The sequence below is a fragment of the Rhagoletis zephyria genome, unplaced genomic scaffold (genome assembly GCF_001687245.7).
Source record: "Rhagoletis zephyria isolate East Lansing unplaced genomic scaffold, Rhagoletis_zephyria_1.1 Rzeph_scaffold_01429, whole genome shotgun sequence".
Taxonomy (NCBI): domain Eukaryota; kingdom Metazoa; phylum Arthropoda; class Insecta; order Diptera; family Tephritidae; genus Rhagoletis; species Rhagoletis zephyria.
The window spans coordinates 103,497-128,049 of NW_016158513.1; the positions used below are offsets into that span (position 1 = coordinate 103,497).

Sequence of the window (24,553 nt, forward strand, 5' to 3'; positions counted from 1 at the left end):
TTCAGTTTGTTTACAAATAAAACATAAAGAAAGTCAGCTGGTGTGTCTTCTTCTTCCGGTTTTTGCAAGTGATGGCTAATTTCTTGTTCGTTTACTTTTTTGCTTTTTCTTCTCTTTGGGAGAGAATTTTCGCTTACGCTCTTGATTTTGATTGTTGGCTGGTGTTGGCTAATTTTGTTATCGAACTTAACTTTTGTTTGTTTTATTTGTAAACAAACTGAAATTCATGTTGCCTCCATAGAAGAAAAAACTAGTTGGCGCTATCATAAAGTCACATAGCAGGCAGCCAAAAAGCATATATATAAATACCCCATGAACAAAAGACACAAGATCACGTAAGAATAAGAGACTGNCCATGGTGTAATAATAACAAGGTGTTGTCAGTAACTTAACCTCACTTTTTCGGCAGGTCTATTCCGGTTACGCATTTTAAAGTAATATAAAAGGTACTAATTATTTACTACTTTTAATCCGTTTGTGCATACTACAAATTAAATGTAGAAAAATGTATAAATACAGGCTCATAAGCCTGAATATATGTTTGTATCGTCAGCTCCACACAGCTTGGACATATATTGTAAGTTATAAAAAAGTAAAGACCGTAAAATAAAGCAATTTCCTATAATACTGTTAATGATTTTTTAAATAGATTAAAACACATAAATATCGATAATATAAGCGAAATCGTAATTTAACCGCTATATTCTAGTGTATCAGTAGTCCATTTGGCTCGATATTATAACAATGCAGCAAAAGATTTTCAATATAAAAAAATCGCCTTTCCATACGATTTTTGTGTACGTGTTTTTCCATTGATAACTTGATATCTTTTATATTTTATATTTTGAGGACAAAAATTATACAAATCCAGCAATTTTAAATATTAATATCGTTCTGAAAACACCAAGTTCTTTAAAAATCGCGGTACTACTAAATGGAGATTTTAGATACTATATCCCAACGAATAGGAGTATAAAAATTAAGATCGGCAGCACTGAAAATAAGCATGCCGATGTTGTCAAAATTACAAAACACACGTCGCTACTGAGAACACCTTGTTATTATTCCACCATGATAAATACCAAAACTCGGAAAATACAATTTTGTTTGTTTACAGAAATTGCAACCATATGTTTTGTGATCATAAGTTTTCGTGTTGGATAATTTTTGCTGACTAAAATTTTGCCAGTACAAAGCGTTCATTCTCTTGCATCAAACTGAACGCTTGCTCTCTCAATTTTTGTGTGTTGGATAATTTTTTGTCATTACCGAACGCCATCCAGTAAAAATTTGGTAAAACTATTACAAATTTTTGACTTGTCGAACGCAACTAAAGTCAGCTGGTGTGTCTTCTTCTTCCGGTGACACGTTCCAGAAACAGCTAATTGGGATTTGCCGATTTTGATAATTCTCAAGTAAAAGTAATCAACGCCTCAGAAATCTTAGATGCACTTATATTTGCTAATACTTTCACTAAAATCTCCGTTTAACATTTTCGCTATTAATTATTTTATAAATCATATATTTTGCAATTTAACACAATAAAACCGCGTTTCTGTCGAAAAATTGAGAAAATGTACAATTTAAGCGAAGCGCACATTAGCGCGATTCCATCGTTGCGAATACGTTGCGAATTCGGCTGTTAACTTCGAATCCGCAAACGTGCGCACACTTGAGCGATTTTTTCGCGTCGATTTCCGATGTACAATTCACTCAATTTTCCCTTTATTTCGTGTATTTTCGCACTCGGCGTGCCCAAATCGTACAAAATACTATTATTACGAACGTTTTTATTAGTTTTTGTACATTACACGTTTTTTTTTCTTTGCCTTTATTGCTGTGACACCTTTCTTCTTCTTCTTTGACGCCTTCAAAACGCTGCAAGCCGCGTTTCGAACGCGTCAATAGAAAAGAACATTGAATGTTCGAAAAATTCGCAGCGACGGAATCGTGCAAGTGTGCGCTAGCGCATTAAAATGTATGGGTAGCATTGTTGTAATTTTTGGGCTTGCGGATTCGCAACGACAGAATCGCGCCAATGTGCGCTTCGCTTTAAAATGTATGGGTAGCATTGTTGTAATTTTTGGGCTTGCGGATTCGCAACGACAGAATCGCCCCATGTGCGCTTCGCTTTACAGTTCATTTTATTTTACTTGAGAAATTTCATCGTCTCCGGGAATGCGGAATCTTGTATTATATCAGCATTGTCCAGTGTAAACGCGCCGGAAGTCAGTGACTCGTACAAATTATTTTGCGCGAACACCCTTATTTTATTTGTTGTTGTGCTTTTTAGTGCAATCTTTTGTGTCGGCTTTTTTAATAGTTATGGAAATTAACAAATAATAGATAAATCTATTATTCAATTTAGGGAACGCTACTCCAGTGCCATGTATTCTTCCGCAAAGAAGTTGCAACGAATACTCTCTTCTAGAGAAATACGCAAGTGTTTCATTGACTACTTCAGAGTTAACCATGACCACAAATTTGTGCGTTCCAGCCCGGTGGTGCCATTCTGTGACCCTACTGTGGCATTTGTTAATGCTGGTATGAATCAAGTAGGTATCGAATAATATCGTTCCCACGACAGTCGGGTCTACGTAACCGGAACGACCCAGATTTATATCTGGCCAAGGACTGTCACTCCAGCAACACTCCCCAAAAAGTCTTTGGGGAATTTGTATGCTGCTACAACAACAACAACAACACACATTGAAATAACACTATGGAAGTAATATTTTTAAAATGCTTCTAGTTCAAATCAGTATTCTTGGGGAATGCTCAAGCACCCCATCCGCGCGTAACTAATTCCCAAAAATGTGTGCGAGTTGGGGGAAAACACAATGATCTCTCCGTTGTGGGACAAGATAGCTATCATCATACATTTTTCGAAATGTTAGGGAATTGGTCGTTCGGAGATTACTTTAAGGTACTTTTCTTAACTACATATGCACATAAACTACTATCGGATATGATAAGATTTAAATTCAATTATGACAGCAAGGGGCTTGCGAAATGGCTTTCGAACTTTTACGTGGTCCATTCAACATCGATCCCAGCAGATTGTATGTAACTTATTTTGCAGGTGATAAGATACTTGGCTTGCCTGCTGACATGGAATGCTTCGAAATCTGGCGCAGCTTGGGGTTTGTAGCCATTACCATTGCTAATCACTAGCATATATGCATTTCAAACTTTAAAATAGATTTCCTGCTGAACGTATTTTGCCATTTGGTTGCAAGGAGAACTTCTGGGAAATGGGTACGACAGGTCCATGTGGGCCGTGTACCGAAATACACATTGACCATTTTCCGACTACGAGCAATAGTCATGATCGTGCGAAGTTCGTTAATGCTGATAAGCCAGATTTGACAGAATTGTGGAATTTAGTTTTTATCCAATACAATCGGTATAACCACTTTTAAGATATAATAAAGTTTATGTCTACACCAGATTTTTTTTTTAGAAACGAAGACGGATCCGTTACACAATTGCCGGCTCAACATGTAGACACCGGCATGGGGTTTGAGCGATTAACTGCAATTTTGCAGCAAAAATCGTCGAACTATGATACAGATCTCTTCACGCCCATATTCAACGCAATTCAAAAAGTAAGATTTCTGTTACTTGAAACAACAAAAACTTGATTATAACATATACGTCTTCAGATTACCCAAGCTCCACACTATAGTGGTACTTTTCCAACTGCCACTGAGGCCGCTGCTTTGGACACAGGGTACAGAATTTTAGCAGACCATGCACGCATGATAACAGCGTGTCTTGCGGATGGCATGTTGCCGGATCAAAAGTATGTCTAGTATTTAGAATGAAAATACAGTATTACTAATCTTTCCAAACGTTTATATATAGTCAAAAGCTTCGTCGAGTTCTACGCAAAGCCCTTACCATAAGCGAAAATATTTTTACAAATGAGAAATTATTGTCACAACTCATACCTGTGGTTGTAGAGACTATTGGAACAGCTTATCCCGAAATGTATAACAAACAGACCTCAATCCTCGAGTTGATAGCGCACGAACAAGAAGTATTTAAATTGCTAAGAGAAAGCTCTTCAAAAGCGTTTGCGGAGGTTCTGACAGAATTTCCCAACTTGGAGGATATAGACTTGATGGAGTGTCCCGGGTTTGTGCCCGCATATCGTGATTTTCAAGCACAAAAAGAAACATTTAAAAATAATGTGCTACCCGGTAAATTTCTTTACAAACTTACGAACACGTATGGACTCACAGAGGAGAATTTCAAAAAATTAGCGGAATTAGAAAACATGGAATGTGATTTGCGGGGATACCTCACAGAAATTTCAAATGCTAAGTTGATATCGAAACTTTCATCCAACGGCAATAGTGAAGATAAACTAGAAAGCCAAATACGCTCAAGCGAAGCACTCGCGCGTCTAACTCAAAAGTTAGGTCCAACGGATAATAGTTTAAAATATGCTTACAAATATGATGCGGAAAATAAACGGTACATTATTCCTACACTTTCGGCCCAAGTAACCGGAATGGTATATGGTGGCTCAGAATCAGACACAGTGTTTTTAAATAATTCATTGACCGATAGTGATCTCCTGCACATTGTAACAGACGTCAGTAACTTCTATTATGAATCGGGTGGTCAACAAGGAGATGTCGGTACCATCTTATTGACATCTGAAACAGATGATCGTTCTAAACCACAATTGCCTGTTGTGGAAATTAAGCATGTAAATGATTGCATTGTGCACGTGTGTAAACTACCGAAATTCAAAGAGGAGTTTATTCTAACGACTGGTGCGCAAATTCAGCTTGTAGTAAACGAAAATCACCGTCAAAGAACAACTTGCCATCACACAGGTAAGTTTAATTATTTCTTTTAGGCAACCCAACAATAAAAAAAATTAGTTAAAAATATTTGACTCCGAATGGATGAATATATGGTAAAATTATATCACCATGAGATGAATATACATAGATACGTCCGCTCAGAAAACATTTGAAAAAATAATCATTATATATATATTTTTTTTTTGAAGCAACACATTTATTAAATGGTGCCATCAGGTCGCTCTTCAACAAAGTTACCTATCAAGTATCTAGCTCCGTTACCAGTGATAATTGCAAACTTGAACTTGGCTTAATTGGCAAGCGTATTACAAAAGACGATATTGTTCGAATAGAGGATTTAATTGGGTAAATTTTAAATTGAACCAAAAGAGTCCAAAATAATTGAAATTTATTCAAAATAAAACCGACAGACAGACCATTAACTCGAGGGTGCCAGTAGTCGTAACATATACAAATGCCAGCGAAGTGTTACAACAAAACGATATCACTATGGTACCTGGTGAGATATACCCTGAGACTGGCTTACGTTTGATTAGCATAAAATGCGAACGTCCGCAGTTACTCTCAAAGGAGTTATGTTGTGGAACGCATATCACAAACACGCAAGAGTTGGAATATTTCACCATCACAAACCTCAGACAAACCAATCGTGCACGATTTGCTTTTACAGCAGTTGCAGGAATTGCCGCTGAAAATGTGGGACTCTATTTAATACGTAGATAATTGAAGCCAAGAATTATTTTATATGTTATTTTGTAGGCTTTAAAAACGGCGGCACTGCTGAAGCATCGTGTAGATATGTTGGAGGAACAGTTTAAGACTGATAAGCTCACAAACGCTACAGAAATCGAGTTACAAAAGATACGCCATAATTTATTGCACACGGAAGTTGTTTTGCCTTACGTTTTTAAAATCGGAACATTAGAGCGTATATATGATATACTCAAAAAGCTCAAAGAAACCACACGCACAAACTTAAAGTAAGTGACATTAATACTTTCAGTTCTCAATGGTGTAATACATTCTTTAATTATAGAGAATTTGTTGAAGTGGAAATGAAAGCATTACTACAAGAAAAAACAATTGATATGCATCCGTTCATTGTGCACTACATCACAAGTTCAGCACTAGTCGAAGAGGTACCTCTGCAAAAAGCTACAAAACTGTGCACCGATCGTCCAATACTCGTAGCTAGCATGTGTGAGAGTATTGTAAAAGCACGTTGTTGTGTTCCAAAGGTAGCACGAAAACAAAATACATGTATGCACTTGTTTTGTTTATATTATTATTTGGATTGTTTATAGAAATTTATTAGCGACCAATTCGATGCAGAACAATGGCTAAAAGAATTCGCTGCTGTATTCAAATCTCAAGTTGCTACCCCAAAGGGCCAAAATTCCGCAGAAGTGTGTAATATGAAAGGTAAAAAGGTGTCAACGCAGTTCGAAGAACAATTAGAAGAAGCAATTACAAAAGCAAATAATTTTGCGGTTAAACGCCTTTTGTTGTGATTTTACATTTATTCTTAAATTAATAAAGTACTATTCGCATAAATGTTACTCAAATTTATCTGCTACTAGCCAACCCTGCGCGCTTCACTACACCCTGCATACCAGAAGATAATTTAGGTAAAGCAATTCTAAGAGGCCTACCCAAAAAGGGCTGCGAAAAGTGTTTCCTTACATGCCTTCTAGAAGGGCTTATCCATTTAAAATTTATATTATTTAGCATTTCAATAAACATTTCAAGTTGAAATAACAAATATTTGATATAAACCTTAAGCAAATACGTCAAAGATGTACGATTTTCATGAACTGAAGAAGCAACTTTAAAAGAACTCCTCCAAAAGGCTTTCTGGAGTACGTCCTATAATAGCCCTTCTACAAAAAAGAACGGAGGAAGGAATGTGGAGTAGAAGGCCTCTTGACTCTCAGGAAGGGCTTTTAACTCCTGAAATTATCTACTGGGATATTTAGCATTTTAACTAAATATATGAAAAAATTAATATCTAATGGCCTTATTATGTATGGCAACTGGTGTCTAGTTGATGGTCTAGTAGCCTTGGCCAACAGTATGGTATTTTATATTATGGATAACGATTGAACTCAGTATACAGAAGTCAGTAATTGGCAACATTGCTCCAATGTGTTTATTAATTTATGTAAACATATAACAAAATCGTCATACCGGGAAACAGAAAATTGCGTTACTAGACTGGGTAGCCGACAGTCAGTAGTCAGTTGCTATACGTAATGCGAATTTTGGTATATGGTTGCCCAACGGCTATCAGTCGCCATACATACATAATAGGGCCATAAATTTAATTGAGTAACGGAAGCTTATTCCGAAGCTCGTGATTTTTTTTTACCGTAAATGGATAAGATTATAAATCGATTGGTTCTTTGCTTGTGGAGATGTANCAGATACACAACACGCATAGGAATATATCGGTTGACAGAGTTAAACCTGCATTTATAGAAAATAATTTTAACAATGTTCAGACAAAACCAAAAAAGCGAGTTACATTTTGTTTGATTTAAATAATTTCAATGTATTTTACTTTTTAACGAAGGGGGAGTATATGTAGTGCTTGTAACTTGTTAAATACATACTTGTTTAAATATACTTTGAATAACTTTTAAAGTTGATTATTGTTCATAGCTTTTTATATATTTCAAAATGAAAATTTTCTTTATTCATTCAGGAAAATTTTGTTATAGAATAAAGACATCTTTATTAAAATATAATAATTGTATATATATAAAATATAAATTCCCCACATAAGTCCCTTCAAAAAACTTGAAAACCATTGCTGGAAGTGTGAAATATCCCAGGAATGGGATGCTTTATGTTTCGAAGAAAAATACGCAAAACGTAGAAGATTGTTCACAAGCATTTGCAAGTGATAATAGATATGAATAAACCAAATAGTGTATCTCCGCGTAAAAATTATATTTATTTCTCTTTATGCCAATGTAATAGTGGAATTTATGTAAAAGCTACTTCTTAAAATATTATTACTACTAACTTAAAATTAGGCATCATTATGGTCTTCTTCATATTCCTCTTCTTCGTCTTCGTCATCTGAAAATTAAATGCAACGGAAATGTACTTTAGGAATTGTCCAAATAATATTATTAACAGTTCTATTTATTACGAATTCCATGTGAATGAACGTTTATATGCGTTTTCAAGCAACAAAAAAGGGGAAAAAATTGCATGGAGTTCGCGTTTAAATAATCAAAATTTATAGCTTTAAAAGAATAAGTCTCACTACCGTGTTCCCTTCGCTTTCGCGCATAAGCCCGCTTCGCAACAGGCGCTTGATCGGTTTCGCCATGCAGCAAGGAATTCCTATACAGTACAAGCGGTTGCCATTCTTCCGCTCTGCTCGATGGCATACCTGGCGATATTCGGCGATCGAGGAAATTCAATATAACCTTTTTATCCTGTTTTAACAATTTGTTGTTGAATTCATTTAACACTTCAAGGAATAAAAGTCGTGTAGGTGCTGCTACTGGATCTTCAGGTATATCACCGACGGCAAAAAGTATGCCAGCTCGATGCAGGGCGATGACCTGTTCACGGTTCTTAATAGCATCAAAACCAAAAGTCAGTGCAAAACGTTTGGCCAACTCCTTAAGATCAGAGAACTCGTGTGAATTTTTTGAAATTACACTATTCTCAGACTGTTGCTGCAAGTCTTTAAAAACAGCAATCAAGCTGAGCAGTAAGGTCAAGGCGAAGTTTACTTTATTTATTTCACGTGCCTTTCCAAGTGTGGCTTTAATGATGTCGCCATACTCATTGTAACACTAAAAATATAAGTTTCATTTTATTTATTGCATGCTATATCAATTTTATATTCACCTTCACGTAGTGTTTAAACATTCCAGCTGCACTCTTTGTGGGTATTATATTGTAGACAACCAATTTGCAGAAGGACGCCAGGAAGTTACGTTTTTTGTGTAATTCTTCAATTCGTGTCTCGTCTTGAACAACTGTAATGAAATATACGCACTTTAACTTAAAAAAAATTAAAAGCTCCTAGATACCTTCTGGTTTGATTGTAAAAACATAATGCTGGATAAAATTATTTAAAATTAATTGTTCGTCCAGTGTTGACTTATACTCCAAGGCGCGTATATTTTCATCTTCATTTTTAGAAAGTTGGTCCGAAAATACTATCAGAAGATCACATACAGACTGGTAGGCCTAACATATAGATGCACAATTTTTCGTTGCAAATATTGGTGAGTAAACATAAAATAAATACACTGACCGATTCTTGAATTTGTTCCGATGGTCCATTACGTGTTAGTTCGATACATGCTGCCATGTATTTAACCATATTGTCACGCAACTCAGCGCATACAACAGGTATATTACTGCTTTCACATTGATTTTCTACAAAGTATAAGCCCCAGCTTATCGAAAAGTAGCACGCCTCGATGCAATAGACTAACGCTTCGTTGGGTAAAGTGCGCCCCGGATTCTCTTTCGACTGGCATTCTTCCACGTCTTGGAATATTGAATCAAATAAACTCCAAATATTGAGATTATGAGAAGCGTACAAGATAGAAATAACTTTGAGTGATATTGTCACATTGTAGATTTCATCTTCATTGGGTAGTTCTTCACCTGAAATAAATGCGACGGTATTTATGCGAATTTTATCACACAAATGTTTTTCAAATATTTCAATTTTGACCTTGTTTATTCATTCACTCACCAGCAATCAAATTTCGCCAGTCATCAATGGCATCTTTATATTTATTAACCGCATTGTCAATAATATTCGACCGTGCTACATCACAGCGAGTGTATGTCGCACTACCCTCACTGCATAAGTACTCCAGTGTTTTAGCGCAGGTCTCGAGTACTTCTCGGTCCGTATGTACAGACATTATGTAACTCATTTTATCCAACAAAGCCTGCAAGTTAGATTCTTGTCGATTTGTGGTATATATGTCTAATTCAAAATATTGTGGCACTGCCAGCAGATTTGCCAATTTTTCACTGTCCGCCTGGTATTTCTCCAATAAAGGCGGCAGTGTTATAATAAAATGTTCAGTCAGTCGGATTTTTTCATCTTGTATTGCCTTAAGTTCCTTTGAACTTAATGTAATTTTACGATTACTTGCGCGTCCAACGGGCGCTTCACCTGTCGCTGACTGCTTCACGCTGCTAACCATTATTTCGATAAGTGTTGACTCCTGCTTGTTGTCTAGCACCTCTTCGTTTATGCCAGGCTCTTCGAGAAGTAGATCGGTCATACAAGCCCAATCTTTGACCATGGCATTATTGTCTATGAAGGAGTCCACCAGGTAGGCACCATGTTCGTGCAGTTCAGATTCAATAAAGAACTGTACTAAATCTCGTATTAGGGGTGTATTTGGTAGCCGTATTTTCCCACGTCTCGTTTTTGTCTCTTCCATATCGGCAGTTAAGTGAAAAAGTCGTACATTCAAAAACTCGGCCGCAGCCTGGGCTACTCCGCGATGCGATGAATATACAAGCTCGTACACTATTTCACAATCCTTGTCGGCCAAAATGTCAGGGTGGATTCTATGAGCAAGAAAAAAGTATCAAATACACATAAATATAACACAAATTTGTATTTTTAATTTTTTTTTTTTTACTTTAAAATACTGATCACCAATTTAACCGCATGTACTGCCACCTCAAATTCTTTATCCAGGGTCATGGCAACAATACGATCTTTGAATTTAGAAGTAAACAACTCTAATTTTCCCTTCAGTTCTTCTTTGTCATATAACGGTAGTAGCGCTTGCAGGCACCGAAGGCGGACTTCACCGACCTTGTCATGTAATGTCCATCCGATGTATTTTAGATATGAGTCGTCGAGGAAATTTTGTGGATAATTTTCCATCCAGACGCCGATTTCCGCCATGCAAATTGCACGTATATCCGGCAGGGTGTCCCTAAGAAAATATTTTATTTACAACAAATCTTATGGTAGCGTTGCCATTGTCTGAAATGGTATTACACTTAGCAACTAGCAACTGGAAGCTGGCTACTGCATTTTTTGTGCTTGACGGGCAAATTTTGATTGAGAAAATTTATAATTCTATTTAACTGTTTCTGCAACTTATTTGCACTCAAGCCTTGATTGCTGGTACCTCAAAATTCTCTTATCTTCAGTTTAAAAGCAAGTATTAACTTAGTTGCTAAGCATAATATTAATTTTTAGTGCAGTGGCGTTGCACTTCGGCAACCCAACTGAAGATGCGTTGCTATACATAATCGACCCATTAATTTAAAACTTCGAAAGCATGTTTGTAAATTACCTATATCGATGCACAAATACGGATTTAAACATATATGTTAACATATTTTTAATTTCGTCCATATTCTCTTCAAGCTCGGCACGTTTCGTCATTAATGACTCCAACCGATCCGATGCACGGCGATCTCGCGACTAAATAAAGTAAAAAAGTATGGGCATGTAAAATACTTGGTAAAAAAAATTCAATTTACCTTGACGCGCTCAGCTTCGTATTGTTTTGCAGCATTTTCGAAGTTATTTGAGACAAGCAACGCTACATCCACCAGCGCTGTCATTAACTTCATTGCCGCCAAAGTAGCCGTATGACGGAATGCACGCACTTGCGAATCAGAGAGACCCGTCAAAAGTGAGATCACATTATCCATAAGGAACTGATCGTAAATGATAGAATATTGACACTGTTTTACCAAAGTTTGCACAAAGTCGCAAAAATTCATTTTGAATTTTTTCCATTGCTGCCCAGGCATTATCAATGGATATTCGCCGCTTTCCTGTTTCGACACAAAATAAACCATAAATAAAATTACAACTGAATTTGTTAAATCGTAACCTCATCAAATTCCTCAGTCATTTTGCGTATCACAGCAGTGTGTTCCATTGGATGTGGCATATCTTCAGATATTTTGCCTTTACAACCACTTGCATTTATAAAAAATTGCATTAGTGCAATTAAGGCAGAATCACGATTTTGTTTGTATTTCTCAATCCAATCATCAACAATACTCTGAAACACCAGTTTTACATACTCACGTTTATAACAAATCCAAACGTTTACAATATTTACTTACCGCTATTGCCGATTTGGAATGCCGCACAATGAAATATAGACTGTTTTCATCCGTGGTAACATCTCTTTCCATATCAATACGCTCCTGTTCCTTTTCAATGTGCTCCTTTCGAGGTCTCTCCACACGCTCCCGGCGTTCACCAGGCGGTTTCCGTGTTCCGGGCGGTTTGCGTTTACGTGCCACGGGTATAAAAAAGTCGTCTTCATCGTCATCAATAATTGGCGGCTTGTCACGCACTCCTCCTCGAGCACGCAGACGTGTCATTCGTTTCATAGGGCTATCTCCATCTGATGTACTTTCATTCAACACTTCCCTGTGCGATACAAAGTATTAAAAATACTTTAATACATACATGCAATGTACATTTCGCCTCAACGCGTACAGCTACCCTGCAAACCATTTTATCAGAGTATTCTGAATCGTAAAGAATTTTTAAAGAATTCGGAAAGATCCCATCCGATTTTTTGCCGAATTTTCTAAAATGAAATAAATCACGCACACTTCCATTCTTTTACGAAGTTTCGGAAGAAAATCGGTAAAGAAATGAAAATAATGCTGCTATGTGAAGAATTTCTTGCAGACTTTTTTCAGAATTTTCTTTATTTTTCGTACAGAAATTTCTTTACGAGTTCGTGTCAACCACTTCATATAATTTTCTTTGAAGATTCGGAAAAAAATCGTTACAGAAATCAGATACTCCTAAAGATTTCGTTAAGATTTCGGGAACTTTGGTTTGCAGGGTAGGTAAAAAAAATGTGGCTCAAATATATTTATCTTTATCAAATTGAATCTCGCAGAACAAATTCGTGGAATGTAATGCTGTCGGCCGCTGTGGTGTAGTGGTAAGCAGTGCGCGCTTTCACACATCCGCACCTGGGTTCAAGCCCTGGTCAAAGCAACATCCCAAAAAATATAGAAAAAGGTTTTTTCTTAACAGCGGTCGTCCCTCGGCAGGCAATGGCAAACCTCCGACTGTATTTCTGCCATGAAAAACAGCTTCTCATAAAAATACAATCGCCGTTCGGAGTCGGCGTAAAACTGTTGGTCTCTCCGCTTTGTGTGACAACATCAAGGCGCACGCCACAAGTCGGAGGAGAAGCTCGCTCAAACACTAACATACATATGTGTAAGCGGCAATCTATTATTATTATTATTAATGCTGGGAGTTTTTTATGGACTTTTTGAATAACCGGATAATCCGGATACTCGACTATCGGGTCTACGTTACCGGACCGAGCCAGATTCATATCTGGCCAAGGACTGTCACTCCAGCATGCTCAACATTTAAGAGAAACAAATAATATAATATTACTACCTAATACTGCTTAGCTTACTACTTTTTCATATGCTGACGGCAGATTCTTAATTGGTTTTATTTAGCTTGTCTTTTTGGTTTTTGTTTGGGTCAATAGTAATTGAAATGACACCACCTTTTAGTTCTGATGGTAAAAATGGCAAATTCATCGTTGTTTCAATCCTCTTAATATGGGTAATGGTTACTAAATGGACGGTGTCGCGTAAGGGTGCCTGAAAATGATACGTCGATAGCGTTAAAATGTCAAAGCGCACCGAGGACTGTGCGGCACGTCTTCTTCTTCTTTATTGGCGCTGTAACCGCCTACGCGATTTTGGCCGAGTCCAAAACAGCACGCCAGTCATTTCTCTTCTGTGCCAACTGACGCCAATTGGAAATGCCAAGTGAAGCCAAGTCCTTCTCCACCTGGTCTTTCCAACGTAGAGGAGGCCTTCATCTTCCTCTGTTACCAGCATCGCGGACCGCGTTGAATATTTTCAGAGCAGGAGCGTTTCTGTCCATTCGAACGACATGGCCAAGCCAGCGGAGCCGCTGAATTTTAATTCGCTGCACTATGTCTATATCGTTGTAAAGCTCATATAGCTCATCGTTAAATCGTCTGCGATATTCGCCATCACCAACGCGTAAAGGTCCGTAAATCTTTCGCAGAATCTTTCTCTCGAAAACTCCGAGATCCGCCTTATCAGATGGCATGCCTCCGTCCATGCATCCGCGCCATACACCAGCACAGGCATGATGAGTGACATAGAGTGTGATCTATGTACGACGAGAGAGGACTTTACTTCTCAATTGCCTACTCAGCCCAAAGTAGCACTTGTTGGCAAGAGTGATTCTCCGTTGGATTTCAAGGCTGACATTATTATTGGTGTTAATGCTGGTTCCCAAATAAACGAAGTCGTCTACTTTTTCAAACTTGTAACTGTCAACAGTGACGTGGGTGCCAAGACGCGTATGCTCTGACTGTTTGTGTGATGACAGGAGATACTTCGTTTTGTCCTCGTTCACGATCAGACACATTCGCTTTGCTTCTCTATCCAATCCCGAGAACGTAGAACAGACGTAGCCCTTGTTTTTACCGATAATATCGATGTCGTCGGCATACGCCAGCAATTGTACGCTCTTATAAAGTATTGTGCCTGAGCGGTTCAGTTCTGCGGCTCTTATTATCTTCTCCAACATCAGATTAAAGAAATCACACGAAAGGGAGTCTCCTTGTCTAAAACTCCGTTTGGTATCAAACGGCTCGGAGAGGTCCTTCCCTATTCTGACGGAGCTGGTGGTATTGCTTAACGTCATTTTACACAGCCGTATTAGATTCGCGGGGATACCAAATTCAGACATCGCGGCATAAAGGCAACTTCTCTTCGTGCTGTCGAAAGCGGCTTTGAAATCGATAAATAGATGGTTTGTGTCGATCCTATTCTCGCGGGTCTTTTCGAAGATTTGGCCTAAAGCCACACTGATAAGGTTCAATAACCTCGTTGACGGTGGGCTTCAGTCTTTCGCACAATACACTCGATAAGACCTTATAACCTATGCTTAGAAGGCTGATTCCGCGGTAGTTGGCGCGAATGGCGGGGTCGCCTTTTGGATTGGGCAGAGCACACTTAAATTCCAGTCGACGGGCATGCGTTCAGCTGACCATATTCTGAAAACGAGCTGATGCATGCTCCTAATCAGCTCCTCGCCGCCGTACTTAAATAGCTCGGCTGCCAGGCCGTCAGCACCAGCAGCTTTGTTGTTTTTCAGCCGCGTAGTTGCTATTCGTACCTCGTCATAAGCAGGCGGTGGGACAGCTACTCCATCGTCATCGACTGGGGACTCGGGTTCGTCTTCTTCACTACTTTCAGCGCTGCTGCCATTCAGTAGGTTGTAAAAGTGTTCCATCCATAATTTAAGTATATTCTGGATATCGGTCACTAGGTCGCCATTGTTGTTCTTACAGGAGTTCGCCCCGGTCTTGAAACCTTCCGTAAGTCGCCTAACCCTCTGGTAGAATTTTCGGGCGTTCTTCCTGTCGGCCAGCATCTCAAGCTCTTCGCACTCACGTATTTCGGCCTCTCTCTTCTTATTGCGGCAAATACGTCTCGCTTCCTTCTTCAGTTCCCTATAACGGTCCCACATGGCTCGCGTTGCGCCCGATCGCAGCGTGGCCCTGTAGGCGGCATCTTTTTTCTCTGCGGCTTCTTGACATTCCTCATCGTACCAGTTGTTCTTTCGGGCTCGCTGAAATCCAACTACTTCTTCGGCGGCGGTACTTAATGATCGGGAAATGTGGTTCCACTGCTCGCGTATGTCGGATTGTTGAAGAGTGCTCTCAGAGAGCAGGTGTGTGAGTCGAGTGGCGAATAAATTGGCCGTCTGTTGTGATTGCAGCTTTTCGACGTTAAGCTTTCCTTGCATTGTTGGGCGCACATTTTTTGCTGCACAGAGGCGGGTGCGTATCTTGGCTACAACAAGATAGTGGTCCGAGTCGATGTTTGGCCCTCGGAGTGTACGTACGTCCAAAACGCTTGAAGCATGCCTTCCGTCTATCACAACATGATCGATTTGGTTTCTCGTTTTTCGATCTGGAGACAGCCATGTAGCTTGGTGGATGTTCTTATGCTGGAACCTAGTACTACATACTACCATGTTTCGGGCCCCGGGCGAAGTCGATCAGCCTCAGCCCGATATCGGACGTTTCGTCGTGGAGGCTGAATTTTCCGACAGTTTCGCCAAAGATCCCTTCCTTGCCCACCTTGGCATTAAAATCGCCAAGCACGATTTTGACATCGTGTCGGGGGCAGCGCTCATATGCACGTTCCAAGCGCGTTCCTTGAACGCCTCATGCTTCTCTTCCGTCGGAGCATGGGCGCAGATGAGCGAGATGTTGAAGAATCTAGCTTTGATGCGGATTGTGGCTAGACATTCATCCACCACCATAAATTTCCTTAATAATTTGAATCTTACTTTTTAAACCCTCTTCCAACACCATAAAAATATTCTTAATATTCAAACTTCAGAGTTCTTAACACTCCTTCCTTTGACATCCATATGTTGATATTTCGTATAACTTGAGTTTGAGTAAACTAAATTCAACATTTCAAGCAGATGGCAACCCTCTTCAAAATATTTTCAAACTGCCACTCTCTGAAACCCCTTTCGTTTGGCATCCGCATGATGGTACATATTTCTCTTACCTAATATTATTTTTTTTAACAGGTGGCAACCCTCCTATAGTTCAGTTAAGAAACAGAGCATTTCAAAACCATTTCGATTGATACCCATTTTGCAATAATTGATTTACATTTGCACAATTTTATTTAATTTTGCATAAGGTTTGGAACTCTTAATGTTGGGGTTTTTGTTGTAGATTTCACCATATTTTTATAAAAAATTTGCAAAAAGTAAAATATTTAAGAAATAGTTCCCGGTATTGTACAAAATTCGCTGTTCCTAAACTTTATAGTCTGGCTGTATTTTTGGTAATTGTGCACTTTAGCGAGCCCACCGAAAATTTACCCAAAATTGCCAAAGGGGGTATCAAACGATTTACTACCAGTATTAAGAATCCGAAGGCGGAAATTGATTTCGTTAAACCGTTCAAAAGTTATTGGCAAAAAACCGTTTCGTTCAGGTCATCTTTGTTAATACTAAAATAACGTTAATAAATGCATTAAATGAACACATAACATATTGCTATCTAGATGTTTACTATACTTTACTTTAACTGAATTTGTAACATAAAGTTACGAAACTAACCGATTTATTGAAATATCATAGCAATTAAAGAAATTATATTTGGGTACATTTTCGGTGGGCCCGCTAAGTGCACCACTACCTTATTTTTTTAATAATTTGAATATAATCTTTTAAAAGGCGGCAACTCTTCAAAAAAGTAAAACCTTATTGCACACCGACAGTCCAAGGATTTTAATTTGACACCTCATTTCGGAAGTTCGGACGAATGATGCGGACATGGAGGCATTGATTATTAAATAATTTGAGGTTAATTGTTGAAAAGGTGGCAACGCTTTTCAAAAACTAAAACCAGTTTGCACAACAACAGACCAGGCGCTTTAATTTGACTTCTCATATTTAAAAATCGAGCGAACGGTACAGATCTTTTGTACTTTGGTCCTTTCGCGGTTTATATACATATGTATATATGTACATTAGACTGCATCACCAAAAAAAAGTTGCTGTTTTGCCCGAACAACTGAAGAAACAATGTGAGAAGTGAAGGTGCAGATTGGAAACTAATGCTTTGCAACTGCTCTAACAATATGGCCTGGAACTTGCCTGTTCAGACCACTTGCCTAATTTGCCTGCTCTGCCGGATGATTGGGAACTGCAATTTCGTTTTCTGGGAATTTCCGACCTTGTACTCGATTATTCAAATAAATTGAAGTGGAAGGTCGAAACTTTTTGGGGAGCAATTGCATATTTTTATTCATGTGGTCTAATATAGATATATGTAATATAATATATAGTTTTTGTGTACATAATTTTATATTTAATTTATAATTTTCGCAATAAGAACATTACAATTCGTATACATATGTACGCATATCATAGTTGTATTATTAAGTCGTAAGACTGTAACAGATAAATAAAAATAAAAAATATATTATATTTAAAGACGTCCACCAAAATATTTCGGAGAAATATTAAGATTTCAGTAAGCTGGACCGTTTTGAAAATCCCTCCAAAAATGGAGTTTTTATGAATAAAAATAGTTTCTTAAAGAACTTTTTGAAAAAAAAGTCCCCTCAGATGACAAAACAGATTAAGCTTAAAAAATCTGCATGAAAATATCTTCAACGGAATCGCAATAATGAGATTTTTGGTACTGTTTTTTTTTTCAAAGATTGATTTATGAAAATCTTGAATAACTGAATAACTCAGTAGAAAGGTATTTTCCAAGGTGTATTAAACAAGGTGGTGTTGGGGCGACAGCTGAGTTTTTCGCCGTGGAGGCCATTACGTCAAAATGATGTGTTTGTTGTAACTCATACCAATGACAGTATGGACATCAGCGTATAATCTGTTAGTGCGATTTTTTACTTATATACGGCCAACACCACCTTGTTAAATACGCCTTGGTATTTTCTGTCTAAAAAAACTCATTCGTATCCTTTTTTTTTCAAACACCAACACATCTTAATTCAACCTTGAATGACGTTCGTTCATCCTACCTTTCTCTTTCATCCTTTGAATGTTATTAGCAATGACACCTCACAAGTCTCAATCGGAAGAGTTTAGGTTCAGTTATTCAAGTTTTTCTTATACCAATCTTTGAAAATAGTTAAAAAAAAAACAGCATAAAAATCTGATTATTACGATTCCGGTCAAAATTTTTTTAAATTTCTCAAAAATATTTTTTTTTTAAGCTTTAGCCATTTGGTCCTTTGAGGGAATTAAAAAAAATAGAAACTATCTTTATCTATACAAAACTCCATCTTTGTAGGTATATCCGATTCGGTCCAGCTCACGTAAATCTTAATATTTTTCCGAAATATTTTGGTGTCTTAAAATAGAATAGATTTTATAATTCTAATGGAAACACAGTACCGATATTGAACTAGCATTAAAGGATGCGAAAATTTGTCAATTTGCTGACGATGCGGAGTGTCACACGATTGGTCATATGCCCATAATTTGGTGCAAATTGAATCCTAATCGTGTGAATGTACAAATATTTTTCCTTATCCCAATTACGAAAAGCAATTTGGTCAAATTTTTAAATAGAAGTTCGCTGTATTGTACCAATCGTGCGACTCTAAAAAGGTAAAATAAAATTTTTCATAACCATCCTTAAATATATGTACATTTCTATATTACTAAGTTATGAACCAACGACTACAGATCACGCAATCCGCCGTCGTTGTATTTGTAATCGAATTTCAGAAAAAAAATTTCGTAGCGTTTTTGACGCTTTTGAGTTCTGTTAATATCGTCTTCTATCGCTTCGGGATGGTTTTTTTTAGCAATTTGAATTGTTTTATGAGCGATTTTATTTTTAATTTTGATTAGATTAAAATTTAGCATATAAAATGAATTTGCTTTGTGATTGGAACAAGTTTGTGCGTTGGTTTAGTCTGCCAAAAGGCCTAAATTTTCGAGAAAAGTCCACTGCGTCCTACTAGTCCCCGGCGACCACACCCCCAGAACCGTTTCTTTGTCTTTGCCCCAAGTACTGCCGGCTAGCGACTTGAGGACCTTGTTGCGGCTCTGTACTTTGTTGACAATAGCGGTTGCGTGCGCAGAGAAGGAGAGCAGACTGTCGAAGGTTACTGCGAGTATTTTAGGGTTATTCACCGTCGAAATTGGTGTATCATCGACGTGAATTCTCAGCGGTAGCCTGACCCCCTTAGTCCAGGTGGTGAAAAAGGTCGCAGGGGATTTTTTAGGGGAGAGGGTTAGGCTCCTTGCAGTGAAGAAGCGAAAAAGCTCGGAGATATACCCGTTTACTTTCGAACACAAGTCATCAATTCCATTCCCAGACGCCACGATCGAGAAATCGTTGGCGTAAGAAACAATCTGTTGGTTGAGCGAGCTTTGAAATGTAAAAGTTAAAGAGTAATGGGGAAAGGACACCACCCGGTGGAACCCCCTGTCGACGAGGGTCGAACACTCAGATAATTCGCCGACCACCGTTTGAGCCTCTGTGGGAGAGAGGAACCCTCTATATCTTCTAGTAGCGTGGAGTGGCTGACGGTGTCAAACGCTTTTGACAGGTCCAACGCTACTAGAATAGTTCTCTTACAGGGACGGTTGCGGTTAAGGCCACGTGTTATCTGAGCGTTTATGGGCTAAGTGCTGTTGATGTACTATGCACTTTACGGAAAACATGCTGATGCTTCGCTGGGGTCAGGTGGTTCGGGAAATACGGGAGCAGCAAGGCCTCTAGTGTCTTCGCTGCCGGGGAAAGGAGTGTTATCGGCCGATAAGATTCTCCTTTGTTGGCTGGTTTCCCCGGGTTGAGCAGTGGGACCCCTCTCCCCACCTTCCAGATGTCTGGGATGCTTAGAGTGGGCATTGACATATTGAGGACCTACGTTAGATGCGCTACGCCCACAGGACCCAAATTTTTCAGCATCAACATTCATATTCCGTCGGGACCCATGGCTTTGGAGGCTTTCGCCTTCGCGATGGCCACCTGAACTTCGCCGCTAGTGAGAGCAAAGGAGGCACAAGTTGTTGGCAGTTTGTGCAGCCTTCTGGTCACTCGACGCTTGGCTTTGTCCGCCGGAAGATGTAGTATGAACTGTCGGCTAAAATAGCTCGCACATCGCTCCAGGTCCGACGAAGCATGGTCGCCAAAAGAAATTTCGACCCTGTCGTCGTGCTTCGTCGGATTGGACAGTGACCTCACGGTTGACCAAAGCTTACTCACACCAGAGCTTACTCAGCATCGAGAATATGCTATCTTAGTTAAATATACATAAACTATTATATAGCTTAGAAAGAAGAGTGTAACAGATTCACTTATATTAAGCATTTTTTCTAATTTTACTTTTATTATATATTAATTTTGCAATACATAATTCAAATGTATATACGTGATTGCATATACATAGGTCAAATGACCGTAATAAATAAATAAATAAAATAAATAAACTTGTCTTCAGATGCTCTTCCCACTTCTTCTGCTTATGTACGTTCACTAATTGCCGAATCTCCGCGTTGAAATCCCCGATACGGGGATTTCCGGGATCGGCCTGACGATGGTTGTTACGTTCATCGGCTAGAATAGCCGCTTCAGCAGGGAAGTTTGGACGTGGTTCCGTGATGCATCCTGCCGGTACGAAGGGGACTGCAGCAGCACCAATGTGGACGTCGGCTTGTGGGGAGCGCAGCGAATGTGCTCTCAGTAAATTCCGCGAAGCCTTTCCCCATCAGCTTTAGAAAAGTTGATATAGGTCCGGTGTTCCGCGGAAGCAATGTTGGTTGGTTCATCGATCGAGCGGCGCAAGACGGGCCCTCGAAGTTCCTCATCGAATCTCGCGTGGTGCGCAGACCTGAACATGCCCTAAACTGGCACCAGCCAAGGCAGATGTTGCACTTGACTGATGTCACGTTACGGAATATCCTGGTCTGATATACCCTGCAGATTGTAGGAGGAACCAGGAGTTGTTGGCGGTGGCGTGTGGGTGGTGGTGCGGTTGTGTCTGTTATGTGGTCTGTTGTGTTGTGGTGCTGTGGTGTTCGTGTTGAGCTGCTCAGGTGAACTGAGGTTAGCCGTGAAGGCTGCTCTGTTTGAGCAGAAGTGGGCCACAAATGATGTGGTCCACTGCCAATGGGTCCGTAGTCCTGAACAGACTCTCCAAGGTGACTCCAGCCTTCGCAAGCATTGCACTTGACTGAGGTGGAGTTGTGGCGTAGTCGTCTCTGGCATACGCAGCAGGTGTAGGTTTCTGGCCCTGGGTTTGACTCGATGCTAGCCCTGAGCAGAATACGTAGCAAATGTAGCCCTATGGACGAACAACTTACAAGATACTTCGCCGACCTAAACGGGGTTAGATCACCGAAACAACGGCCCTTGGTCGGGTAAAACCCGGGTCATTCCGTACGTAGAACCGGCTGTCGAATGCCGATTGCGTTTTTTTTTTTTTTTTTTTTTTGTTTAAATGGAGGTTCACGGCCTCTCAGAGATTAGTGGTGCCGCACTTTATACCCCTCGACCTACAGAAATAGTAAATAACCTATATGGGCCAGTTTTTCAGTGCACGGCTGTCGTTTAAACTTAGTTTAAACGCGCGAACCGGCTGGCTTAAACCAATCAAATGTCAGTCAGCAATCAAAACGCAGTTTCCTTAATCTAATTTTAAGTTTAAACTCATTGTACAAATTTTTAGCCAAATTTAAACGTAGTTTGAACTAAGTTTAAACGCCCAATTTGGCTGGGTTAAACCGAGTTTAAACTATCACCTGTTAAATTGTAGATTTGTGGTCAGCTGCCAAAATTAAGATGAAAAGGTAGGAAAAAAAATAAAATTTTTGGAAAAAAACAACCGAAAACAGAAACAGTGCTCTTTATAGTGGTTGGGTTTCAAGACTCACGCCTTCCCTAACTCCGCCCACTAACCCAAAAGCAGCGGGCAAATAATTAAACATTTCCCATGCTGTCTGCATTGAGGCAGAATCACCATTTACACGAGGGATTGAGCGATGTTGTCCCCTCATATATTGATTAATTGATTGATACATCAATACAGATATGTCCCTGAAAAGTTCTTGTAGATTGTAAGATTCGAGGAGCCAACCGTTTTCATTCTTCTATCATTAGTATGTTACTATGTTATTAAATTAGAAAATTGCTACAGAGAATATGGTATTAAAAATAAAAATTATAAAATATATTGGCAATCGTACTCACCCATGTTCTTCATATTCTGGGGGAGGATCATTCATACGAATTCGCTTCCCGCCCCGTCTCGCCATCATTGTAAGTTATATATGTACAGACTTGTTATTCTATAATTCCTCAAATGGCTGTAATTTATTTATTAATTTAACGAGAAACCGGCACACAACTTTCACATTTTTCTCTATTCATAGGATACATTTAATTGGAAAATAGGATTGTTGATATTTTATCGATATTTAATTTTCTGCCGATAAAATAACGCGTCGATAACTTACACAAAGGGTGAAATACACCACAAAAGAGGCTTGTCGAACTTAAGGCTACAACATCTTTGGGGTTGTATTGGCGCTGGCGTCACTTCAACAGCGGACTATGAATAATGAATTCAAAAGTAGCCGTCCACATAGCCAAAACTTTGCAACTCTGACAGGTACTCCTCAGTTATTTGTACAAGGATTTTGGGTTGCTGTGCCCAACGCGCGAACCGAATCAAAAAACTTTTATTCACACTCATCGCAGAAGATTTCATTTCAAAAAGTGCTTACGAGTACATTCCAAATGACAAAAATTACTATATTCGCAAAAATAGCTTACTCCACGTTCTTTTGAACATATATTTTATGGAAAAACACAACTTTATGAAAATTCTCAGTTTAAACAAACTGTGAAACTAAAGCTTTCTGCACATTGGTCGTCCGATCATAGTTGCTTCATCGTCACAATCATGATGCAACGATTACATGACGACTACACTTTCGCACTCTCGGTCGTAATATTTCAATTCATTTGGCGTCTAAAAATTTAATTGGAGCAGGTATTTTCTGTTTTTCTGGTTGATATTTTCGCGAAATATTTACAAAAACCTGCAATTTTTAAAATATACACTGTGCTGTAACAATTCTAGACTTAATTTTTCAGTAATATCTCTTCTTTTATTTTCCTGAAATGTGTTTTGTGCATGCACATAGAGACTTTTTACAATTTCGTCATATTTTATAGTTAAAACGCTCACATTTATTGAACTTTAATGCAATTATCTACTTTTTAATAATTTCCACATTTTTCTCATATGCATTATTTTGGTTTTCAAACGAAAGTGTGCATATGCGTAATTTTGGGTTTTCTAATATGCGTTATTTCGGCTTTCAACCGAAACTTATTTCGTTTTTTTTTTTTTTATATGCATTATTTCGTATGCAGTTTCCATATGTACAATTTTAGGGTGCCTTTTTTCTCCATGGTGCGAATGCAAGTTTTTTAAGAATTTAAATGTTTATAAACACTGAAATAGATATAATGTTGTCTGGTCCTGTCATGCGGCAAATGCTTATATCAAGACATCAAAGTGACCACACACGAAAACTTGCAATCATATTGCTCGCAACTATTTGTCAAAAGCAAATATGGAAGGCATTCGGTGTTTGCCAGTGGAGTCGCGAGGTAAGTGCTTTTATTAGCGTTGCCAGCTGAAGTGCCTTTTCTTGGCGCCAATCACAAGCCAAGCAAAACATCCATGAACGAAAGACACAAGATCACGCGGGACGGAAAGAACGAAAAAAGTTATTTTCTAGCTGCCGAAATCTCGACGCCATTTTTGCTGTAAGAAGTAAACAACGAAGAGAACGGAGAAAACCGCGAAATTGTTGAACGCATGAAAAATCATTTTTATTATGCAAAGTCTTCTAAAAATCATGCCGTTGTGTTAAATTATTCTTTATCTTATGTGTACACACGTTGTCACAAGCGAAAATGAAGAAAATTGCAGTAAAAAGCCACCACCAAATTGCAAACAACGAAGAAATGTAAATAAACGGCTAATGTCAAAATCGTTCAACTTTGGCTGCGTTTCTATATACATTCCGGATAAACCCATTTCACAACCAGAATAAACAGAGTGCCATTGAAATATACGTTTACATATCATCAGGAACGTTCTAAAGAATA

General features: G+C 38.7%; 2 protein-coding genes across 3 annotated transcripts; one reads left to right on the forward strand and one right to left on the reverse strand.

The window, feature by feature from the left end:
• The first annotated feature begins 2,217 nt into the window (after positions 1-2,217).
• AlaRS-m (alanine--tRNA ligase, mitochondrial) lies at positions 2,218-6,400 on the forward strand. Its single transcript, XM_017617524.1, has 12 exons — positions 2,218-2,555; positions 2,753-2,926; positions 2,998-3,143; positions 3,203-3,406; positions 3,464-3,608; positions 3,666-3,805; positions 3,868-4,850; positions 5,030-5,186; positions 5,252-5,537; positions 5,601-5,821; positions 5,878-6,079; positions 6,146-6,400. Exons 1-12 carry the CDS (start codon positions 2,388-2,390, stop codon positions 6,350-6,352), a joined length of 3,033 nt encoding a protein of 1,010 aa, XP_017473013.1. The 5' UTR covers positions 2,218-2,387; the 3' UTR covers positions 6,353-6,400.
• Positions 6,401-7,778: 1,378 nt separating this feature from the next.
• On the reverse strand, positions 7,779-22,871 carry SA1 (stromal antigen). Of its 2 annotated transcripts, none has more exons than XM_017617526.1 (12): positions 22,619-22,871; positions 11,940-12,252; positions 11,702-11,875; positions 11,343-11,642; positions 11,153-11,283; positions 10,484-10,786; positions 9,574-10,409; positions 9,124-9,482; positions 8,897-9,056; positions 8,712-8,833; positions 8,119-8,656; positions 7,779-7,925 (listed from the first exon to the last, which is right to left on the reverse strand). In XM_017617526.1, exons 1-12 carry the CDS (start codon positions 22,684-22,686, stop codon positions 7,876-7,878), a joined length of 3,354 nt encoding a protein of 1,117 aa, XP_017473015.1. In that variant the 5' UTR covers positions 22,687-22,871; the 3' UTR covers positions 7,779-7,875. The 2 variants fall into 2 exon arrangements, with proteins under 2 accessions (XP_017473015.1, XP_017473014.1); XM_017617525.1 differs by having other exon boundaries at positions 8,712-8,842; positions 22,619-22,870.
• Between the last annotated feature and the right edge of the window lie 1,682 nt (positions 22,872-24,553).